Here is a 21695-nt window from a genome sequence, read left to right as displayed (position 1 = left end):
GCAGTGCTGAAGTGGAATCCTGACACCCTCGCACCGCAGCGGCCCTGTACATGAGTCAGCTAAAGATGTGATTATATTACAGTGCTTGCATTACTGGTGTGCAAAGTGTCTCTTTGACAGTCCCACAGGATTCCTGTTTATTTTTGTACTTCCACCCTGCAGTCAACTCACCACCAACAGCAAGGGAACGGTATGAAGAAGGACAGGGCGCACCTCTCCCCTTGCCACCATTTAGTGCCACGCACCGCTCTTCCCGTCACATGATGTACCACGCCACAGCTCCTGCCGCCACAGCCACGCAGGCCGCCAGGATCAGCTGCACTAGGGGCTGCTTTGCCAGGGCTGCAGTGGTGTGATAGGGGCAGCCAGCTCCTGCCTTGCCTGCCAGAACACAGAAAGCACCGTTAGCGCTGCGAGTCTTGGGCCCTGCACGTGGCAGCTCTGTTGTTGCCCACAACCTACCTAGTTTGTCTGCATAGTAAGGGCATTTGCGCAGGTCTCCTTTTCCATCGTGGCCTGGAAAGCCTCCGTCTTGGGCCGCTTCTGTCAGTGACCTGCCGATCTTGTCCAGTTCCTCAAATACCTGCAAGTGGTCACAGCCAGTGCATGAAACGGGCAGAGCCAGGCAGCTTCCATCCAGGCTCCTGGAACAATCTGGGTAACAGGTAAGAGCTGCTCCCGCCTCCCTCCCCGCAAAAACAGCACGTGCTACTCCTCTCGGAGCGCCTCGCCAGGCAGGCCTGTGGTGACAGCTGCCACGTGCTGTGGCTCTGAGAGGGCACAGCCTGTTCCAAGAGCATCAAGTCAGACACAGAAGCAAGACAGCTGCAGCATCGTGTTGCTGCTCACCTCCCAGCCTGCTGCAGGTGGGAGCACGAGGCAACGTGCTCTGCCCTCCCTGCTGCAGCCCCTCTGGGGATCGCTGCCGCTGCTCATGCAGTGGTCAGGCAGCCCCTCCAGCTCTGCTGCCAGGGGTTCCTGTAAGGATCCTGACAAAGGAGCCAACCACATCCCACCACCTTTCTGGCCAGCTTAAACAACACCGACCTACTCCAGGCACAGGTTAAAGCTCCCATCCAAGAGCCAAGTTAATCCCCCTGGGGCAAGTGGCAGCCCAGTCCGGTTTTATGAAAGGAACAAGGGGCTATAGACATCTGTGGCCATTAGGCAACAGGTCGGAGGCGAGGCAGGAGATGAATTGTAACCAGTGCAGTGCAACATGCTCAAACTGTTTGAGGCTGTCTCAGAGCGGCAGCTCTGCTTCCCCCAGTGCTTCAAAGCCACACAGCCCACAGGAATCTTGTAGTGCAGTCATCATGATTGTGTCCTAATCAAAAGCTCGGCTGTGGTGTTGGAGTACGGGAGGAATTCCTGCCCCCCACCAGCCATGTCTCCAGAAGCTAGTGGAAGAGCTATTTAAACTAGAATCCCACCCCCGCAAGAAGGAGGGGCTCTGGTGGTCTCAGACCCAAACCACTGGCGGGATGAGCAGCCTGACTGAATTAACCTGGCCCTCAGAGCCGCTCCAGGCCCAACAGCGGCAGCACCCCCCCCCAGGGGCTCAAGGGGGTTCGTACCTGCATGTTAAAGCGGAAGGCTTGGTTGGCCTCTTCCACAATCCTCTCCTTGGTGTTCTTGTCCAAGTCCAGAGCATTCATCCTTGCTCTGTAGAGCTGCTTGAACTGCTGTGCATTGGAAATGTTGTCAAACACATAGAATTGGATCCCTTCCTCGGTACTGGGCAGCTTCAGGGCCCTCTGGGCTACCTTCTTCAGCACCTGGCCACCTGAGAGGTCACCCATGTAGCGTGTGTAAGCGTGAGCCACTAGCAGCTCTGGCTCGTGTTGTCCCACATGATGGATTCTGTCCACATAATGCTGAGTTGCCTCAGAACACTGGATCTTCTCTTTCCAGTCTTCTCCATAGAAATATTTCAGGTCTTTGACCAGCGCTTCTCTCCGGTGAAGCTCTAGAGGAAAATACAGAGGAGCAAAGACTGGGTTGTCCTTGTTGCAATCCATCTCCTCTTCTAGAGCAGAGTAGGTGAAGTACAGTGCCACAGTGGCCAGCTACAGACAAAGCATAGCAAACGTGAGAAGCCATTCACTAGATCAGCACATCTCAACTTGTGGCTACTCCCCCCTGCCTGGAGTTGGGGTAAACAAGGAGGAAACCCCCAGGCTTGACACAAAACCAGCCTGGACAGCCCGTACCAGGCAGGTATCAGTTGAAGGGTCGGAGGTTCTTCTCTGTCTACGTTCGTAACAATAATGCCTACGGAGCACGAGCTAAGAATTACAGTCTCATGTTGGCAGCTGTGTGCTCTGGGCCTCCTGTCACCTGGAGAGCAAGGGACAGGGACAAACTTCATCCAAAAGGTACAACTAGCCCCAGCAGCCTTGTGCTATAGGAGACTACTGTATACATCAAGACCTTCAAGGATCTGACCGGGCTGATCCACAATACAATCTCTTCTGTACAGAAGAGAAAGCAATCCAACCTGAAGTCTAAGGAACAACAGCCTAGACTTCAGAGGAGGGAGAGAGTGCTGTGATCTCACCAGGATTTCACTCCCAAACAGCTCATGCCACCAGTATCTGTGCTGCAGCCACACCTGCCTTGAGCAGCCAGCAGATGTGAGGCCAGAAGCCCAGCACTCCCACCCAACCAAACCTGTGCGGGGCCAGCAGGGCACACCAGGCAGAAGCCCTGGACAAGGACTCCTGTAGTTTTGACTGTGCCACCTAGAAACTAGATCCCTCCCCATCCCCTACACAGAGCTGTGGGCTCTGCCTCACAGTCTGCATCTGTCACTGGGTGCTTCGAAGAGCTTCTCTGCCACAGAAGCAGAGCAGTGCTTACCTTGAAGAGCTCCTTCTTGATCCGTCCTTTCAGGAAGTCTTTGACAAACTGAGCGTTCTCTGCACGGTCATGGGATTCCTTAGTCCCCTCCTTCAGCAGCTCTGAAAGGTCAGTGGGACTGCAGGCAAACAGGGAGAGCACCTTTCAGCCCTCTTCCACATGCAGTAATGAGTTTGTCCCTGCTGCGTTTGGAGAATCCCCCACTCCCTACCATCTCAGGCCCGGTTTAGAGATGTACAAGGTAGGATCCCTCAGGCCAGCCCCACAGCCTGGCACTGGCACCATGGGGAGGAAGCGGCAGGCTGGCAGCAGCCAGAGGCTCCTTCCACAGATGCGGGCACCCACGTGCCAACCAGACCTGCCGTTCTGGGAGGCCTGCGGCTTAGCAGGGGCTCGGACCCAGGATGCTCAAGCAATTGCCAAGGATCCTCTGATCCCTGCACCATTACTTTTGCTTCTCATCCATGTGAGCCCCAACAATACTACAAAAGGATGCCTGGAGCATACAAAGAGCAACTACTGGGCAGACTAAAGGGCACAAGAGCCCTGGTGTATCCTCCCTGGCCACTGGAGAAGGAGAAATGCGCAGGTAAGAGCAGATGCATACACAGGCAGGACCCTACCTTTTCCACATTGGCTATCAACTGTTGGAGTGGAGATGAGAACTGAATGGCAAATCAGGGCAAGAACACCCTTGAAAACTTTCTTTATCCTGAATTACGCTGGTTTTGCACATTTCCACAAGTTAACTTTCTAAAAAAATATTAAAATCTACTATTTTAGATTATAGCCACTGCATCTGCATGGAGCTTGGTACAGAGTTATCAATACCTACGCTCTCAAAGTTATGCCAAAGTGCACCTTACAGTTTTTAGGAATACTGCAGCCAACAGGCTGGACAGGGCCTGGATGTGCCAGGAGAGCCAGGCAGCATTAACTTCTCATGAAGCTGAGCCTGTCAAGTCAAAGAGAAATCAACCAGCCTATCTAGGTATTCTGGGATGCACCCTATTCACCTTTGCCTGTTTTCCAAGTCTGCAGCCTTAGCTTTTAGAGCACGTATGAATTTTTTTAAAACTAACCTTCAAGGAAATATTCTTGCCTAGAGCAGTGGGTATTCTGCAAAGGCAAGAGAGGCAGCTCACTGGAGCAGAGTTCACCTCTAGAGTCGTCTTTCAAAACAAGAAGCTGCTATCACATGAGACTGTCCAGCAAGCCATGGAAAACTGGCTCACCTTGGCCAGGAAGGCACAAACAACAGCCAGATGGTCAAAGCATTTCTGAAATGCGAGTCCGATAGTAGAGACTTAAAAAAAAATAATTCTAAATATATTGCTGCTTGTTGTCAGCCTTAGCCAGATCACTCCCTTCCACCCCTTTTATCCTTCCAGTATAGTTTTATTAAACAGATTTTACTGCACATATATTGGATTAATCACCTATTGGAGCCCCTCACTCCTTTTTAGATGAAGAGAAAAAAAACCCACTCCTTTACCTGCAAGGTCTCCTGCCTTGCCCAAGACTGTGCCATGTTGTGAGACAGGACTCACCTGACATTGTCATCTTCTGTTTCCTCATAGGGCAAGATTTCCCCTTCTTCTCCCCCCTCGGAGCCCTCCATAGCTGATGGCATTGCTGGTGAGTCCTGGAGATCAGACAATCTGAAAGGCAGAATTAGAGAGGGGTTTCAGAGGGAAGCTGCTTGCGCAAAGGGATGGGTACCAAATGCTGAGCAGCCTAGCAAGGAGCCTCTGAGCTGCTCCCCCCGGGCAGGGCAGCGAGAAGCAGCCACTGGCCATTTCCACTGCACACCAGGCACTTCCAAGGAAGCAGTCTTGCTAGTTCGGTTCAGCTACCTCAGGTGTACCTCAACACAAACACCTAGTTCACAAAATACTAACCTCAGAGGAGACCTACAGCAAAGCAGCAGCCTGCATTAGGTTTCCCATGTCAGGATGGTTCCTGGCTTAAAATGATCAGAGACCTCCACATTAGTCATCTGCACTGGTCATCTGCTACTTTCCACTGGTGCTACCAAGTATTTCATCGCGTGCTAGCCTCTGAGCCGAGTAACTGACAGGGAAGCACCTCTCCTCCAGCCAGGAGGAAGAACAAGCTACCTTGTTTCCACAGCAGTACCAGCCTCCCCTGGAGGAAAGCAGTGGTGACCTAGGCTAGCCAAGCTGTGAAGTCAAGCAGCTCCCAACGAAACAAAAGCCTTCTCTGCAACCGGGTACGTGAACTTTCAAAACAGGGGCAGATTTCACCGCTCTGCCTTTCCTGGGCTGCCCTCCACCAAGAGTCAAAGTAGGCTGCTCCTGCTACCACTCATACACTCCTCTCCTGCTTAGCAGGGTTTCCTTCAAACCCCAGAAGTAACTGGGCTCTCCCTCCTTGTTTTGAAAAAGGAAAAATAATAATAATAATAATAAAATCTCCTCAGATGTAGCAGGATGCACAAGACGGAAGCAGGAGCAAAAAACCTGGCTTCCATTAGTTGAGCATCCCTATTAAGCCAGAAATCCAGCCACCTCATTTATAAATTTGATCTGTAATCAGCTTTGTGTGGAGCAGCCCCACCATCTCACAGGCAGCCTTGCCAGATGAGGAAGGAACTAAGCTGCTCGCTGCTCTTTGGAAAGCACTTTCCGTACCAGAGCCATCCCTCGTGCTCTCCCACTTCAGTTCAGCCCCCCTCGGTGGGCTGCACCCTCAGGCTTGCTGCTCAGCCCTGGGAGAACAGACCAGCAGACGCGAACTCACCCAGCTCATTAGCACAGGGGCACATCAGCTGCTGGCTCCCAGCTCACACCAGTTACACATTAACTGCCCTCTGGTTCCTCACCAGCAAGTTTCCAAGTCCTGTTTTACATCCACTCTTGCTGCCCTCCACACTCCAGCACAGGACTGGGCCAGGGATACTGGGAGCTGGGTCTGAGCACCCACCCCTGGGTGCAGCACAGCGAGGCCCCAGCTTGGGCACAGTGCTCCTTTGGGAGGACACATCACTGGGGTGAAGGTTTCCCCTGCGATCACAGCCTTTGGGCTCACCCTGACAGAACCTTCCCAAGGGGAGGGCTGACCAGAATGCATTACTTTGCGATGCAGCCACAGAAATCACTAGGGGTTGCAGCCCTGCATCCCCACTGCCCTGCCCACCCAACAGGGCTCGGCACAGCCCCCCCCGGGATAAGTTTAGGGCAGGATGATGCAGCCGTGGCAGAAAGGCACACCTGCACAAGGGCTCAGAGATATTTGAGGAAACCAGGTTCGGGTGCTCTACAGTTTGTTTGATCACACGCTAGACAGCAAGCATGTTCACACTGGGTCAGTGAGCAGGACCTACCTTCACTCATCACACAGCGGGAAATGCACATAACCTGCCTGGGCTCTGCCAAGAGGCTGTCATGGGCACAGTGGGGAGCAGCCTGCCTGCCTCGCAACGCAGCCAGCTAGCCTCCTGCCAATAGAGACACATGAGTTCTGATGACACCCTGGTTTCCTGCTCGGCTTACTTCAGGCCAGATACTTCTTAAGAAATGGAGATACCAAAAATTAAACTAGACAAACTGGTTCCAATTTATCTTCTACTTCCAGAAAGCCAGAGTCCCGGAGGTAGTGTGTGCTGCCCCTGTACACTGCCAGGCCTGCAACAGCCACCAGTACAAAACAGCAGGGGAGAGCAGAGCTACAAAGAGTATTTCAGCACTGCTCATCCCTTGGAAGAAGCCAGAAGGTTGACGTTAAATCCAACCCAAAGGAAAACACCAGCTCAAGTCTCAGCAACTAGGAGTTGGCAGCAATGGTTCAAGGCTCCCAATGGCCAGACACACACAGCATGGCTCCCAAAATCATCATTGTGCGAGACATGTCTAACTTACTTGTTAGAGCCTCCATACACACACTTTGCAGCACACTAACACTGGAACTTTGCTCTCCACGCCACACAATGGCTATCTGATGGGGTCTCAGAAGCCTTTACCCAAGCCTGTTACTGGTGGTGTAGAAGCACGACTGATTAGAACAGCAAATGACTGTTCCAGTAGCTGTTGGAAGAAGCAGTTAGCACACAAAGAGTAATTTACAGACTTCGGTGCACCTTCAGACTTGTACCTCCCACGGCTTTTTTTTTTTAGAGGCCGTCTGACATGCTCATCTCTATAGCAATACGCAGGGTGGTGATGACACCAGTCCCCTTAGCCCGAGGTGAGGACAGCACTTGTATGGGAAAATACGGAAGCTTAGATTTTTCCCTGATACAGTCTCTAGTACAGACTCCTCCCTGAGGAGCCATGAATTCAAGAGACAAGCCAGCATAAATCAAACACCCTAGTACTGAAAAGGACAGGGATTGTATGAGAACTGGGAGGAAGGGAAGTCAAAATCGTTACACCTCTCTTGCCACCACACATCTTTGCTTTTATTCAAACACTGGCAACTGAAAGCCCACAGCCTGGTCAATGGTCAAAGCCCTGGTTTCTCGGGGCATTCTGCTCCTCTGAAAGAGGCAGTGTCCTACACACCGAGAAGGAGGTTTGAGCAGCTGCCTGCCTCCGCTGCAGAGGCTGGAATGTCATTTCAGTTGCTACGAGGAGCTCTGCTCATCACAAGCCCGGCTGATGTTCAGCATAAACACATACCTTCCCAGTGACCTGACAGCAGCCTGCTTGGGAGAAAGCCAACAGTGAGAAGTGTCAGGACTGCAGGACTGGAGAGAATGTTTGATACAGAACATCTCAGCACTCCCCATGTTTCTCACCCATGGGTGCTCAAACCCTCAGAGAAAACACCCCCATTTCATCTACCCAGCAATTAGTTTGCCCCTACACCCATTTCCACAGCAAGCTTCACACTCAAGATGCACAACCATTCTTCCTGGGGTGGCAAGACAATTCCAATAATCCTATGCCTCCTGAAGGAAGTAGACACTGCTGCTGCTGCAGGGATGCAGGACTGGAAGTCCTGGCTCTGCTTGGGCACCCTCAGGAGAGGTTCAATAATTCACAACACCCAGGCAGTACAGAGTCCATGTTTGCTGTTCACCTAGCATGCAACTTCAAGGTATCTGCCCACATGCAGAGCTTGCATCCTGGCTTTAACAAGAAGCAGAGTGTGGCTGCAGCTACCCGAGCATCGCTGCAGCAGAGGCAAACCCCAGAAGCCCAGGTACAGCAGTGCAAGGAATCATGACAGGGGTAACCTGGCAATCACATCAGGAGAGCTTCATGTCTGCTCCTCCGCCGGGGAAGGCATTTGGCACTGGCTGCTGCTGGAAACGGAGCCTCACAGAATAAATCTCTACATTACCTGTTCCCACCCGGTACGTTTAAGGCTTCACCTGGACACAGCCTAAATTTAGGCAGTAATTCAAGTCCAAGACACTTCTAGCAGTGCCCATGCAAACACTACTTCTGTCCCCGCCGAGCCACAGTCCAGTACCTCAACAAACTGACAGAGGAGGGAAACTCCCGGTGCGCTCACAGACCTTGTCCGGTTCCGCACCATGGCAAGGGGCCCTTGTGCCAGGCAGCACACCAGGAATGGATTTGCCTCGCATGGGCTAGGAGAACAGCGCAAGGGGCAAGTCAGTCAGTCGTGGTAGATTTGGGGGGAAAGAAGAGGGCAGTGGACAGACACACGTGAACCTATCGAACAGCCTTTGCTGCGGGGAGAGGCAGCACCTGCCCTGCCTGCCCAGCCGTGCCGGGGTCACCCCGAGCAGCGCCAGGGACAGGCACTGCCAGCCGCCGCGGGCAAGCGCCAGGCTTGAATCAGCCACTTGTTTCCCTCAACAACAGAAACGTAGGGACAGCAAGAGGCCTTCGCCCTCCAAGCTCTTCCCTGAGCTCAGCTGGGGCAAGGAGAGCCAAGCGCCCCCCAGGCCACCGGGAGAAGCCAGCGCAGGGCTCCTGTCGCGACAGGCTCGGCCACGGCTTCCAGGGATGGGTGCGGAGCCCCTGCAGCGTGGGGCTGCCGCCCGGGCGCATCTCCTCAGCTGCTCGGCGGGGCTCGCCCGGGAGCGGGGGGCTCGGGGGCCCCACAGCCTCCGGAGCTCGGCTGGCCAGGGGCGGGCGGCGGGCGCTGCGGCCCCGGGCAGCACCGGCGGCGCCCAGCACCGACCGGCCGCGGCCTGTGGTCACCACGCCTGCGCCCGCCGGCGGCCCGGGGCAAGGGTAAGGCGGCCCAGCCGGTCGCGACAGCCCCCGCCGCGGCTGCGGGACAGAGCCGGGCCCGGGCCCTCCCGCACCGGCGGGGCTGAGGCGCACGGGCACGGCCAGGCCAGCTGTCCCGGCCCAGCGCCTCCCCGAGGGACGGCACCGGGCCCACCCCGCTGCCTCCCACGGCAGCCGGGCCTCCGGGAAGCGGCGGGGCAGAGCCCCGCAGGCCCCGGCCCGGCCCCTCACCGCCACCGCCGCCCCCAGCCCGGCCGCGTTGCCATGGAGACGCGCCGCGCACACTCACCCACCGCCGCCGCGCGCCCTCTGCCCCGCGGCGCGAGACAAAGGCCCGGCGCGGCCGTCCTGCCCTATTCACGGGACGGGGAGCGGTGACGTCGCGGCCAATCAGGAGCCACGGACGGCATGCGCCGGCGCCACCGATTGGTGAAAGCCGTAGGGTCGGCCCCTCCCCACCTCGCCTCCCCGTCAGCCAATCGCGACCTCCAGCGCAGCGCCAGGTCCCGCCCCCGGTGGGCGGGCAGCGCGTGGGGCCCCGCAGGCGCCAGCGGCGAGGGGAAAATGGCGGCGAGGCGGGCGGTTAAGGGTGTTTTTTATTTGGCGGTTTTAGACATAATTGAGCATCATTAACAGGCAGCGCGGGGGCGCGGGCCCTCGCCTGGGTGGACGCCAAGTACCACAGGCTCAGACACGGCCGGGGCGGACACCCCGTGGGGCCTTCGGCCTGCGGAGGGGCAGGCCCGGGGCACGGCGGCCAGGCCAGGCCCGGGGCACAGCACGGACAAGTGAAGCACACCCGGCTGTTGGCTCCTCTGTGCTACAGGCCCAGCCCAGGGGCTGCAGAAGGTAACTGTGAAACTCCAAACCAAGCAGTGGCACGGAGGGAACACACGAGCTTTTCTTCATCGAGGCAGAGCGCTGCAGGCTTCAGAATGGTCCGTTTGGGTCACTGTATAAGTTCTCCAAAACGTGTGTGCACAGAAAAAAAAAGAAAGGTATTTACCTTCCTGTAAAATGCACTACCAAGTACATGCCAGCCTCCTCACACTACTTGCTTTCTGTCCCTCTCCCAAGAACTATGGAACACCACCTCCTTCCCGGGCTGTGTCACACGCTCTTCCCCAAACCTCCAACTCAGCTCCTTACACCAACTCTCTCTTCCACAGCTCTCCTTTAGGACTCATTCTCCTAAAAAGAAACTGCTTTCACCCTCCCCAAGCAGGGCGGTTAAAAGAGCAGAGGGAGAGGGACACCGGGCTCTGCTCCCCAGGGATGCTCCCAAGGTATCAGACCTAACTGCTCCCCACACACCCTCCTAAGGCTCCCCACCCCTGTGGATCTGTTGGTGCCGGAGGAGCGCAGAGCTCACAGTGAAGCCCTTCCCGCAGTCAGCACAAGCATAGGGACGCTCCCCTGTGTGGATTCGCCGGTGCTGGATGAGATGGGCACTCTGCCGAAAGCTGTCCCCGCAGTCAGCGCAGGCGTAGGGCCTCTCCCCTGTGTGGACCCGGTGGTGCCGGAGCAGGGCTGATCTCCACAGGAAGCTCTTTCCACACTCCGTGCACTCAAAGGGACGCTCCCCGGTGTGGAAGCGGCGGTGCTGGATGAGGTGGGAGCTCACAGTGAAGCTCTTTCCACACTCGGTGCACCCGTAGGGGCGCTCACCCATGTGGAACCTCCGGTGTTGGATGAGGGCTGAACTCACAGTGAAGCTCTTTCCACACTCAGAGCACTCGTAGGGCTTCTCCCCAGTGTGGACCCGCTGGTGCTTCATCAGCTCGGAGCTCTGGCTGAAGCTCTTCCCACACTCAGCGCACTCGTAGGGTTTCTCCCCAGTGTGGACCCTCTGGTGTCGTGTCAGGGCTGAGCTCACACTGAAGCTCTTCCCACAGTTGCTGCACTCGTAGGGTTTTTCCCCAGTGTGTACTCGCTGGTGCTGGACGAGCTGTGAGTTCCCGGAGAAGCTCTTCCCGCACTCGGCGCACTTGTAGGGCTTCTCCCCAGTGTGGGTTACCTGGTGCCGGATCAGCTTTGAGCTCATGCTGAAGCTCTTTCCGCACTCGGAGCACTCATAGGGCCGCTCCCCTGTGTGGATTCTCTGGTGCTGGATGAGATGCGACCGCTGCCGGAAACTTTCCCCGCACTCGGTGCAGGCAAAGGGTTTCTCGCCGGTGTGGATTCTCCGATGCTGGACAAGGTTGGAGCTCACCCGGAAGCTCTTCCCGCAGTCTCCACATATCATCAGTCTCCCCACAGAAGGATTTCTCTGCTGGATAATGTCTGGCAGCCTCCTGAAACTTCCATGCAGCGTCGCTCGGCTTTGCCTCTTCCCCAGAGGTCTCTGAACCCTTTCTGACCTGCGTGGGAGGACTGGGTCCTGTGCAGGACTCTGGGAACTGTTCTCCTTGGAGAGCCCTGAGGGTAAACCCTCGTGCTCCACTGGCTCAGGGATGCCTTGGTGGGCATCTTCCTCCTTCTTGCTCACAATCCCATCTTCAGCTGCAATAAAATGAGAATCCAGAGAGAATTCACAGGCAGGACAGGAAACCTTGGACAGGGGGAAATCAAAAGGGGCCAAATTATAAACATTCAGCAGATAAACTTTTAAGTATAAAATGTTCTGGTACTTCCCTCCAAACTACACAGTGGATTTTCCAGAGTGTTCACAGGAACAAACCCTGGAATGGGTTTGCCAGAACCTGAATCTACTGAAATTATTGGTACATTAGAAGTAAACATTTAGTGCTCGAATGGGAAAGATAGCTGCTCTTCCAGGATATTGTATCTGAAAAGGTTATTAGAAGCTGCACTGGGAGTCAGAAGAGGGCCACGAAGAATGGCCTTGCTCAGCAGAACATTACTTGGGTTGCAACAGATGGAAGCTCCCTGCTCTTGTGCTGCTAGTATTGCAGAGGGAGAGGAGATGCACAAAGGAGGCACCGGCCCTAAGGCATCAGGCACGGACACCACCTGGGGCCTGGCTTACACCAACCTTGGAGCAAAATAAAGGTAACTTTCTACTTCCATTGGTGCAGAACAGATCTGTTGTGAAAGGTGGTTGGTGAACTGAAGATCCTCCATGGCTGAATCCAGGCTACAGGCTGAGGAAATCCAACAAACGTGGAAGATTACAGTAGTGCAAGCCAGTGGAAGTAACACTGGCTGAAGCGATGAGTGGCTGTTGGGACACAGGCCATGAACAAACCTCTGCCCTCTTATTCCCATAAAGTCCTGCAGAGGCATAACCAGTATCAATCTATGCTGCGCAGCGTCGAGGTCAGCCCAGAGCCTTTCCAAGACAAGGGGCTTGCGTGGATTTCTAGGGTATTTACGCAGAGCAGTGACTCCTTCCAACCCACTGCTCTAATGTGGCTGGATGAGCATCCTAGCAGGGTCAAAACCACGTACGCCCAGCAACGCTGTGGCTTTTGCTGTGAGCAGGGACATGCAGCTCTCTGCAGGCTTACTGAGGGCTTATACGCTAAACTGGCAAGACAGGACCAGTGTGGCATGCGCCCTTCTGCTGTCAGGGAAGGGTAAATGGACGTTACAGGGATGTACATGGGATGTAGAAATGGCAATGTGCATCTCTGAAGAGAAGCATCGCATCCAGCTTTAAGACAGGTCAATCAGGGAAACAGATTTCCAGAGGATCTCTTTATATGGACTTTCAGGGGCGAAAGACGACTTGCTGTTGACTATATGTAGACGCAAAATATGGAACAGGCAGAAGACTAAAGCCACAAACATGCAGGCCTCCAGATCTGTCTACTTAAAGATTCTATGGCTACCTCCTGATTTTCTGAAAACTCTTGTGAAATAAACCGGTAACTTATCAGTCGCATGGGATTGATTACAAACCACAGGCACTTCTGTGGTCTGGCAGAGTTGTGATAAGGATGCACGTACCTCGGAAGAGGAGAGTCACTGCTGAACCACAAGTATGCAATAAAGGAAAAAGAATCTAGAATTTCAACCCAGACTGATATACGTACATATTTAATCTTTCTCCTTCTAGTCAGTATAAGAAAACATCACAGTATGATTTCACAGCAAAAGCCTGAGATACCTTTTGTGGCAGTTTGGTGTGGTAGTGATGGCACTTCTTCCCTGGTATAGCTTTCTTAAAATCATCCCTTGAGAGGAACAGAAACTGGAACCTTGCTATTCACCACGAAGGCATTTCCATTTGCCTGCAGCTACTCCGTCCAGGCCTGGAGGAAAAGAGGAAGGTGATATCCAAAAACAGGATAAGAGGAGGACATTTCTGGCAGACCAGCATGAAGCTCTTGACATGTATGTCAGCTTTACTGAGTAGACAACAAAGTTGATGAAGTTGTTCTGTTGCTGTTGTGCCAGAACAGATATCCTTCGCCTGCGCTAGCACTGGTACTTGCAAAGCATTTTGGTTCTTTATACAGAACTTGAAAAGGCCTTCAAAGTACATGAGGATCAAGTCTTCTACGGTGTTCTGTGGGTTTTGGGGAAGGTCAGGAGTTTCAAGCTTCTAATTACAATGATTACAGCCACAGCTCCAGCTCTCAACCTCTACAGCTATTTTTATTACTTCTGAGCTACTAGGTATCTTCGCTGGCATCCAGGACAAGTTGTCTGTAAGGGGTTTGATCAAAACCATGTTGACAGGAACTCGCTGGAGGTATTTTAAGTGGAAGGACAGCAAGTTCACAATGCTGAGGAATGAATACTGGAATAGTAAGGCTGAATGGGCAAAAATGAGTAAGCAAAAGAGACAGGGAGAATGTGGTTCTTTCTCAGCCCATGCCGATCTGGATTGATTTTAAGACCTCTGATATACCTAAGATGGGCACTGCTATAGCTACAAGGTAAGCTCTGGGTAAACAGAATAAGCACACATACTGGGAGACAATTTAAGTATCACCTTAAAGGTACCCTTGGATCTCTCCTCAGGAGAAGCCAGCAGTAGAAAGAGTTTTGGCTGATGCTCTGGCCTGTCTCACAGCAGCAGGAGGACACAGCAATGGTCTCGGGCACTGAATTCAAGAGTTCACAGAAGAGAAACCCATGAGAACTATTAAAAATAACATCATGAGTAAGCCTCAGGCTGCTGGGGAGGTGTCACTGTATGCTTATCTTATCCCTTTCCCTGGCATCCACCTCTAGCCAGTCCCCAAATCCCCGAGACAGGGCTTGGAGCTACAGAGACCTTGGGTTTAACCCAGCAGGGCTGTTCACAGGACCCCACAACACTGCTGGACTCCTGACTTTGGTACCTCGCTGTCGGGGCACTGGAAAGTGGCTGATGTGATGCCAGAGAAAGCACTCGAGGGGGGATCTGGGGCCCAACATTCCAAGCAACCAAACAGAAATCGGAGTAAGAGAATTAATGGACAGGTGGCCAAAGGCGGCAGACTGGGGAAGAGCTGATATGGCCTCTGGAAAGAGACGTCTCACTTCACAAACCACTTGGAGTTCTTCAGAGATGTTGCCAATTTTAGCAAAAGGGAGATCTGGAGTCCAAAGGCATTCCCAGAAGACAAGCATCCTTCACCCAAATCAACAAACTAAGCTGCTGTGGGATGGCTGACCCTCACAAGGCAGTAAGGGAGGGACGGGGTGGTGGAAACACCTGCTGGTTATTCTGTGTTACTCAGGGTTAAAGACAAGCTGACTATAAACTGCGGGAGAGCATCACAATACTGACTAACCAGGTGACAGTGGAATGACAGGGGACATTCACTGCAGGTAAACATAAGAAACTAGAGGAGAAGAGCGTCTATCCCTTGCACTATCCCAAGACGGGCCTAGGACGTCCTCGTTACATTTAGGAATAGCACCTTGGAGTTAGAGCAGAGGGAGGAACACTGCAGCTCCCAGGCAGACAAAACCAGCTAGTCAAATGTTGAAGACTGTTGGGGAAAAAAAGAAGAAAAGAGAATGCGACTCTGCCTTGCTGCTCGAACCCCACACCCTGACTGTGCGAGGGGGAGAGCAGGTCCTGCGTTTCAGGGAAGACAGAGGCATGGCACGAATGACCAAAGGCACAGAAGAGCTTCTGTACAGGTGACTCAAGTGCCCGTTCTGCTGGGAAAAGGTACCCCCGACAGGGCATGTGGCAGGGCACTCTGAGACACAAGTGGCCCGTGGGGCGGTGGGTCCCCCCCTGCGCTGCCGGCTCCGCGCTGGGAACTGCCGGCGTCAGGTGGCGGCGGCGCACGGAACGGCGGAACAAGCTGCGGAGCTCCCCGGGGCAGGCTGGGCGGGTGCTCAAACACGGGCGGCTTCGGGCGGCTGGGAAACACCGAGGCAGCGGGGCACACAGGGCGGCCGGGGGCGCCCGGGGCCACCCCCAGCCTGCTCCCCCGCGGGCGCCGGGGCGGCGCAGGCCGAGCCGGGAGGCCCCCGGCGCAGCCCGGCCCCGCGGCCCCGGTGGGATGGGGGGCCCTGGGGCAGGTCCCCTCCCCGCGGCTGGCCCGGCCCCTTACCTGCGCAGGTGCCGCGCAGGGCGGCCTGCCCCCGGCGGCGAGGGAGCGGAGTGAACCACGGCTCCGCCTTCCCGTCCGTGTGGGAGATCATCGCTGCGGCGCTCCGGGGGTCCTGCGGGGGGGCGGGACGGGGAGGCTCCGGCGGGCCCAGGGGCTCTCGCACTCGGGGCCTGGCAGCCCGCCGCTGCGCTGGGCTCCCGGCCCACGGCGGGGAACCCCGGCAGCTCCCGCCGCCCCGAGGAGAGGAACCGAGCCGGTGCCGGGGGAGGACGCGCGGCCGCCCTGTGCCCGGGCCAGGGCCCCGAACCCGCGGCCCGGCCCGCCCGGCGGCACGTGACGGCGGCGGCCAATGGCGTGCGGCGCCCGGGCGCGGCGGGCGCGCCAAGATGGCGGCGGCGGGGCCGGCGGGCGGCGCGGGGGCTCGGCCGGTGCCGCGGGGATTAGGCGCCGTCAGGGCTCGCCCCGCGGGCCAGGGGGCTCCGGCAGGGCGCCTGCGGGGGGTCCCCGTCCCCGGGGTCCCGCGGCGGGTGTCCCTCGGCGGCCAGGACAGCCGGCAGCGCTGCCTCGGGGGAAGGGCCCTGGGCAGGGGTCGGTGGGCTCAGGCCCGGCCAGGGGCTGCTGGGGCCTCCGCAGATCCCGCCTGCCGTGCGGGGCAGGGAGCGGTGGGCCGGCGCCCAGCTGGGATCCTCTGGGATCACTTAGATGTTGGGTGGGAACCGTGTACCTCGGCTCGCCAGGCGGCTGCCCGGGTCGGAGGGGCCGGGGACCCGGGCAGCGGTTCCAGAGGAGCCCCGCTCTGCGGGACAGCAGCTGAAGCAGGGACACCTGCCAGGCCCTCGGCTTCACCAAACACGCCTCTGAAAGCAGTTTTATGCTGGAATGTTAGCAATAGCAAACAAACACGTTTAAAATGCGCTTCCAGAATGCTCCAGTCCCCTTTGAAGAACTGCAGGAAGGATTGTTCTTGGATTTATCCCTTCGGTTCCTAAACACTGGCACTGTAAGCCCAACAGCCGGGTGCAGCTGGCCCAGCAGAAGGGGATGGCGGAGCAGCCACCACTCTGCGCTTTGCAGCATTCTCGTATTTTGTAGTTCAGTTGGCCCCTCCGTGGGTCTTGGCCATGGGGATGGATCACACCTGCCCAGGCAATGCCATGAAGACAGGGTGATTTCTGGGGTGCGTATACACACACAACTGTGCCTGCGTAAGAAAACAGCTCTGCTCACGTGCAAGAAACATCTGCAGCACAGCTTTTCAGAATAAACATACTGAGGCTATTTTTTCAGGCAGGAAACGTGACAGTGCACAAACCAACACGGTGGTAGCGGCACAAGAATATCCATAATCCCATGGATTGTTTGATTGTCACAGCAAATTTAGAAGCAGTTATTTCACTCTGAGCTCACATGGTGCATCTCAGTAAGACAGCAGCTTTGTGCAATGACAGCAATACATCTGCTTGTGCAACTTAAAAAACAACTAATACCTTAGTTGAAAAGGTTTGTTGGGTTTTTTTTCTGCAGCCTTGGAAGCATTAAAACAAACAGAAGCATCAAAACATTTTTTATAGCTGTTACTACACAGTTGGAAATAAAAAATAATGACAATGTATTTTCCAAGACAAATGAGACTGCATCAGGAAGGTGAGAAAACACAGAAATATATACAAATCGAACTGTTTGGCAACACATTTATCACTGGCAGATGGCAACACCACTGTTAGCTTGGGGAGGCACGTATGGATTAATGAAGAAGGAGAATGAATAATTGCTTTCAGATAATTTGCAGTGTATGTCAGATATGTCCCTGCGGTCTTGAAGGTTGTGAATGATTCTAAATGCTTTTCTCATTATCTGAGAAAAGTTTTAGAATTACAAGAGACATTTCATTTTGTCACCTTCAGCAACAAGGAAGCATCGAGGCAAGCCTCCGCAGTGTGGTTACCTCCGAACCCTGACAGCACAGATGCAATACTTAAAATCATCTTTCTGCATTAAGATCTTGCCCAGTTGCAAGGTTTAGGGATGACAGACAGGAGGATGGAGACACTTTCAGTGACTAAAATTCAGACTTTTTTTCCTAACATGCTGAACAGTTTATGTCACAATGCTATTTGAACAGTTGTAATTTATATCCACTGAACTGTGACACTGTGTTCACTGAAGGTTAAGATGTAATAAAGAATTGACTGCAAAATCCTGGATTGTAAATACAAGTCTTACCTAAAAACACAGCCAAAAAGCTGGGAAAGGACCTTACTTATTTTCCCAGATTAAGACTGGTAAGTAGGACCGAAGCTTTTTCCATATATGAAGTGTGTACTTGAGAGAAATACACAGTGTGCTGAGGGAAACAGCATTTCTTGGAATGCCACTTAAGGCAAGCCTTGTCCTTTTCATGTCACAAAGTCATCTCCCGGCAGCTCTTGCACAGGAAGGTGGGGGAGGAAAAGTGATGTGACTGCCAGGGAGGAAAACTATCCCAAATTCCTGAAAATTCACTGGATCTGGGGCAGAAGGCTTTGCTAGGAGGTCCCCCCACCATTATACAAGCCACGGACACCTGACGGAGAAGTGGAGGTTGGTAAGTGGTCACCCATCTCCCCTTCCGCAGCAGCTCTCCCCTCCAAGGCCAGAGCAGACCCTTCCCCACAGCCCATCCTCCCAGCAGACCCCACCACCTTCCCACCAGGTCCCCCTTACTTGAAGGCTGCCCAGCCCAGATGAACGGGCAGCTCGTCAACCCACTGCTCATCAGCCGCCGCCGGCTGATCTCCCCTCTCCGCTCCTTCCCGCTGGGAGCAGCATTCCATGCCAACTCATCTTCCTCCGATTCTCTGCTCCGGCTTTCAGCCGGGACGTGTGCAGGCTGCGGACTCTTCTGCTCTCAACTAAACCCAACGCTGCCCCTTAGAAACGCCCCCGCCCCAGGTCTGTCATAGGCCAGTTTATCATTAGTACCTCATAGATTGTTTATTGTATATAATAGAAATCAAATAAACCCGAAGACGTACTGTATCAAAAATAGAAAACATGTTTAGATGTTCTAAATACATAAATATATTTATAAATCCGGCTTCTTTTTTTGAAGCATTGTGTCCATTTTGTTCAGTGAGACTCTTTGCAGACTCAAAACTGCCAGAAGAGACAAGAGTCAGAAAACATTGTGAACGTGAATACATGAAAGATGACAGTTTAGGGTCCAAGACTTGCCCAAGAGTCCCAGACAGTTTACAACCTTAGATCAGTCCAGGCTGGAAATGAGGCTGATCATAGAAGTGGGTTAAACCCACTAAATCTAAGATCAGGTTACAAGAAGTGCTGAAGAGATCCAGTGATCACTATAATATCATCTTAAAAACATCTCCATCAAGGACATACTCAAGCTACACTGACAAGGTAAACTGGTGCTCAGAAAATGGAGCAGAGGGTATCTAACACGGATCCGGCATGCAAACGAACAGAGGGAACCGAATGTTCGAATCTAAAGGGCTTTCAGATGACACCCAGTGTCAGAGGGCACTTTGGGGAGCCCTCACAAAGAGACTAGAAAAACACCTGCGCTGTTTTGCAGCCATTTAAAACCCACAGATTTAGGCATTTCACCAAAGATTGCAAATTGAACCAAGGACAGAAGGCAGATGTCGTATTTCCACAATGCTCCCTGCCTTAACAATCAGCAAGGCAAATTGTGTGCTGACGAAACGAAGACGTTAGTGACTGGGGCCTAAACATCCAGTGCTTTACACAGGGGAAAGGGGACTGGTTTATTGCTGGCAAGTTATCCTGCTGAATACTGGAACCTGAAGGACGAAGCGTTTCAGAGCCCAAGGCCAGGGAAAAGGTCTTGGCAAATGTCACTCGGGGAAGCACCTGTCTAGAAGCATCAACGTGAAGCAAAATTGGGGACTTAAAACCTATCAGAAAAATGGAAAGAAAAGGCTCAGAAAACAAATCGGGGGGGGGGGGGGGGCGGGGCGGGGGGGCGGAAAGAGGCTCTAGATGACCCGTGTGCCGAAGGCAGGACAGCAACTGGAGGAGTTTGTGCAATTCGGAGCAGAGGGCTGGAGCGGGAGCTCGGCGCCTCTCCAGCATGCCATCTGACGGCAGGCCGCGAGGGGGAGCAGCGCACCCGCCCAGCACAGCACCCCTGCGAGCACCAGCCTGGAGCGGCGTTCCCAGCCTATCAGGAAGGCCTCCACGTACAAAATTTTCAGGATGAAGGAGCGAGCTCCACTCAGTATCGTCTCCTCTGCTTTTTTTTTCCTTTTCTCTTTTGTTCCTTCTCTTTTCGGGCTCCAGCTGTGGTAAATGTGATACAGTGAGCATCTAAAAAGTCCAGCAGTTTTGCTTTGGAAATTTTAATGCCGTTCTGTTTCAGCTCTGTGTGCAGCTCAGCCAGTTCAATTGGCTCATAAAAGAGAATCCTGTGGTAAAGGGCTGTGTTTGAACGGATGTAGCACCTTATCGCGTCCAGCTTTTCTTCTTCCCGAGCTGCTGCCTGAGATGCAGGAAGCTCCTCTTCTTCCTCCTCAGATTCAAAAGCGCAAGCTTCAAACCCATTCATGAAAGAACTAAAAGCAAGATCAAGTACACCAGAGGTCAAGGAAAGAACAGGCCATCAAGGACAGGGCCAGAGCTCCCCAAATCCCTGGTGGCCAACCCCTGCGACTACCCTCTAGGATCACAGCCTCTCCAATACCAGCACCCACAAAATGAGTGAAGAACAACATGGCATGTGCTCTGCAAACTTCCCTGTCCCAACCATGGCAGTGCTGGTCCTGCTCACCAGCCCTGGAGCCGTCTGGCATTCCGTGCTCCTGACCCATAGCTGCCATACTGCAGTCACCTCTCCCAGTAGTGCTGTGCCGTCCTCTCCCTACCCTAGCTGCAGGTTCTTGGTCAACATCGAGTGCTCCTTGTCGCTCCAACTTGCAGAGACCAGGCATGCCAGATTTGGGCCTGGCCTACACGCAGCCACAAGCACTTTTGGGTTCTGAGAATAGCTCACTGGGAACGAGACTAAAAAAAGCAAAGCATATTCCTTCTGTAGGAGTGTGTTGACCTTCAAATGACACGTCCAAGGAGGTGGCAGGGCCACTGCAGGCCACATGGACACTCACCTCTGTTTGCCACATTCCTAGCTCATCTCTGTCCTGCACCACTGACTGTTTTGTTTAGTATTTTGTTGCCTTACCTCTGTGAACCAAAAGAGATGTCGCTTCCATCCACTGAAGAAACAGCAGACTCCTGAGATGCTGGGAGCATGAGTTCCTCACCATCAGCTGCCAGAGACGACCTCTCCGGAGATACAGATAAACTTTTCTGCTTTTTGGCTCCTTTTGGGCGATGTGTCATTTTAGTTCCCTCCTTGGCTGCTGCACAGCCTGCTTCACAGGATCCGACAAGGTCATCCTCAGCCCTCCCCACAGAGAGCACTGAAGAAGCTGTAGCAACCTGCCTCCTTTTGCCCACAGCCCTCGAGGTATTGCCACGCTTCCCCCCTGCAGTCCGGTCTGCCTTTGACTTCCTAGAGTGTTTGGCCGGGGACTTCTGCAGGGGAGGCTGGGAAGATGGGATTTCACCCTCAAAGTCAGAGTCCACGTCCTGGTGAGTATACTGGAATATCTCCTTCAGCTTCAACACCATCCGGCGTTTTGGGAGAGGGCGGACACCAAATCTGAAAGAGAAAGGGGGGAGCTTAGGTTAAGGTAACGCTGCGCCTTCCACAGTCCCAGCTCAGGAAGAGGCCGAAGTCAGGGATCCAGTGGTCAGCTGGAGAAGTGTGACATGACCTCAGAAAACACTGACTGGAACTTCCACCATGGGTTCGCTTTCAGGCCAGGAGCTTTCTTTCACACTACCTGCCAGCAAGTTTCTGCTCATACAGAGATGTACTCGTGGAGGCAATGCTGACCTGCTCAACTCCTTCTTCAGCTCTGGGGTCTCCATGAGGGAGTAAGCTGGCATCGGTGTCACTGGAGTGCTGGAAGACTTGTCGTTCTCCTGACAGGAAGGTTCTACAGCAGAATGAAATGACTATGATCAGAATTAGTACAGAAAAGACTTAAAATGGCTGGTATCTCCCCCTTTTAGTGGCAGATGTTGAAGTATTATCCGATAATTGTTTAAGTAGCACTACTTTCCTACAAGCTCTTCTAATCATTACTCAGCTTAAGACTGGACAGAACAG

General features: G+C 53.9%; 3 protein-coding genes across 11 annotated transcripts in view; all 3 read right to left on the bottom strand.

Annotated features, from left to right (window-relative positions):
- Positions 1–106: 106 nt before the first annotated feature.
- On the bottom strand, positions 107–15611 carry HMOX2 (heme oxygenase 2). 2 transcript variants are annotated; one of them, XM_037384347.1, is made up of 6 exons: positions 15503–15611; positions 4413–4523; positions 2863–2980; positions 1578–2069; positions 463–583; positions 107–381 (listed from the first exon to the last, which is right to left on the bottom strand). In XM_037384347.1, exons 2-6 carry the CDS (start codon positions 4493–4495, stop codon positions 257–259), a joined length of 939 nt encoding a protein of 312 aa, XP_037240244.1. In that variant the 5' UTR covers positions 4496–4523; positions 15503–15611; the 3' UTR covers positions 107–256. The 2 variants fall into 2 exon arrangements, with proteins under 2 accessions (XP_037240244.1, XP_037240243.1); XM_037384346.1 differs by lacking the exon at positions 15503–15611 and adding an exon at positions 9325–9449.
- Positions 9614–15619, bottom strand: LOC119146538 (zinc finger protein 501-like). Its single transcript, XM_037384345.1, has 2 exons — positions 15503–15619; positions 9614–11537 (listed from the first exon to the last, which is right to left on the bottom strand). Exons 1-2 carry the CDS (start codon positions 15591–15593, stop codon positions 10354–10356), a joined length of 1275 nt encoding a protein of 424 aa, XP_037240242.1. The 5' UTR covers positions 15594–15619; the 3' UTR covers positions 9614–10353.
- Positions 15620–18449: 2830 nt separating this feature from the next.
- Positions 18450–21695, bottom strand: part of SLX4 (SLX4 structure-specific endonuclease subunit) — a 32567-nt gene continuing 29321 nt past the window's right edge. For 6 of the 8 annotated variants that reach the window (XM_037384636.1, XM_037384637.1, XM_037384634.1 and 3 more), the window contains 3 exons: positions 21420–21522; positions 20700–21182; positions 18450–20076 (listed from right to left, as the gene is read on the bottom strand). In XM_037384636.1, coding sequence (XP_037240533.1) covers positions 19740–20076; positions 20700–21182; positions 21420–21522 — 923 coding nt within the window. In that variant the 3' untranslated portion in view covers positions 18450–19739. Of the gene's footprint in view, positions 21183–21419; positions 21523–21695 lie in introns of all 8 variants that reach the window. The other 2 variants (XM_037384641.1, XM_037384642.1) reach the window with 2 other exon arrangements.

Source organism: Falco rusticolus, chromosome 4 (assembly GCF_015220075.1).
Source record: "Falco rusticolus isolate bFalRus1 chromosome 4, bFalRus1.pri, whole genome shotgun sequence".
Classification (NCBI taxonomy): Eukaryota; Metazoa; Chordata; class Aves; order Falconiformes; family Falconidae; genus Falco; species Falco rusticolus.
The sequence above is the reverse complement of the archived record's forward strand: the minus strand, read 5'-3'. Positions and strand labels throughout refer to the sequence as shown.

Excerpts from the sequence above, each read along its gene's own strand:
- HMOX2 (XM_037384347.1), bottom strand. The coding sequence starts at position 4,495 with ATGCCATCAGCTATGGAGGGCTCCGAGGGGGGAGAAGAAGGGGAAATC. Across the intron at positions 2,981-4,412 it reads ACAGAAGATGACAATGTCAG|TCCCACTGACCTTTCAGAGC; the intron begins GTGAGTCCTGTC and ends GTTTGCCTGCAG. Across the intron at positions 2,070-2,862 it reads TCAAGAAGGAGCTCTTCAAG|CTGGCCACTGTGGCACTGTA; the intron begins GTAAGCACTGCT and ends CTTTGTCTGTAG.
- LOC119146538 (XM_037384345.1), bottom strand. The coding sequence starts at position 15,593 with ATGATCTCCCACACGGACGGGAAGGCGGAGCCGTGGTTCACTCCGCTC. Across the intron at positions 11,538-15,502 it reads CCTGCGCGGCACCTGCGCAG|CTGAAGATGGGATTGTGAGC; the intron begins GTAAGGGGCCGG and ends ATTTTATTGCAG.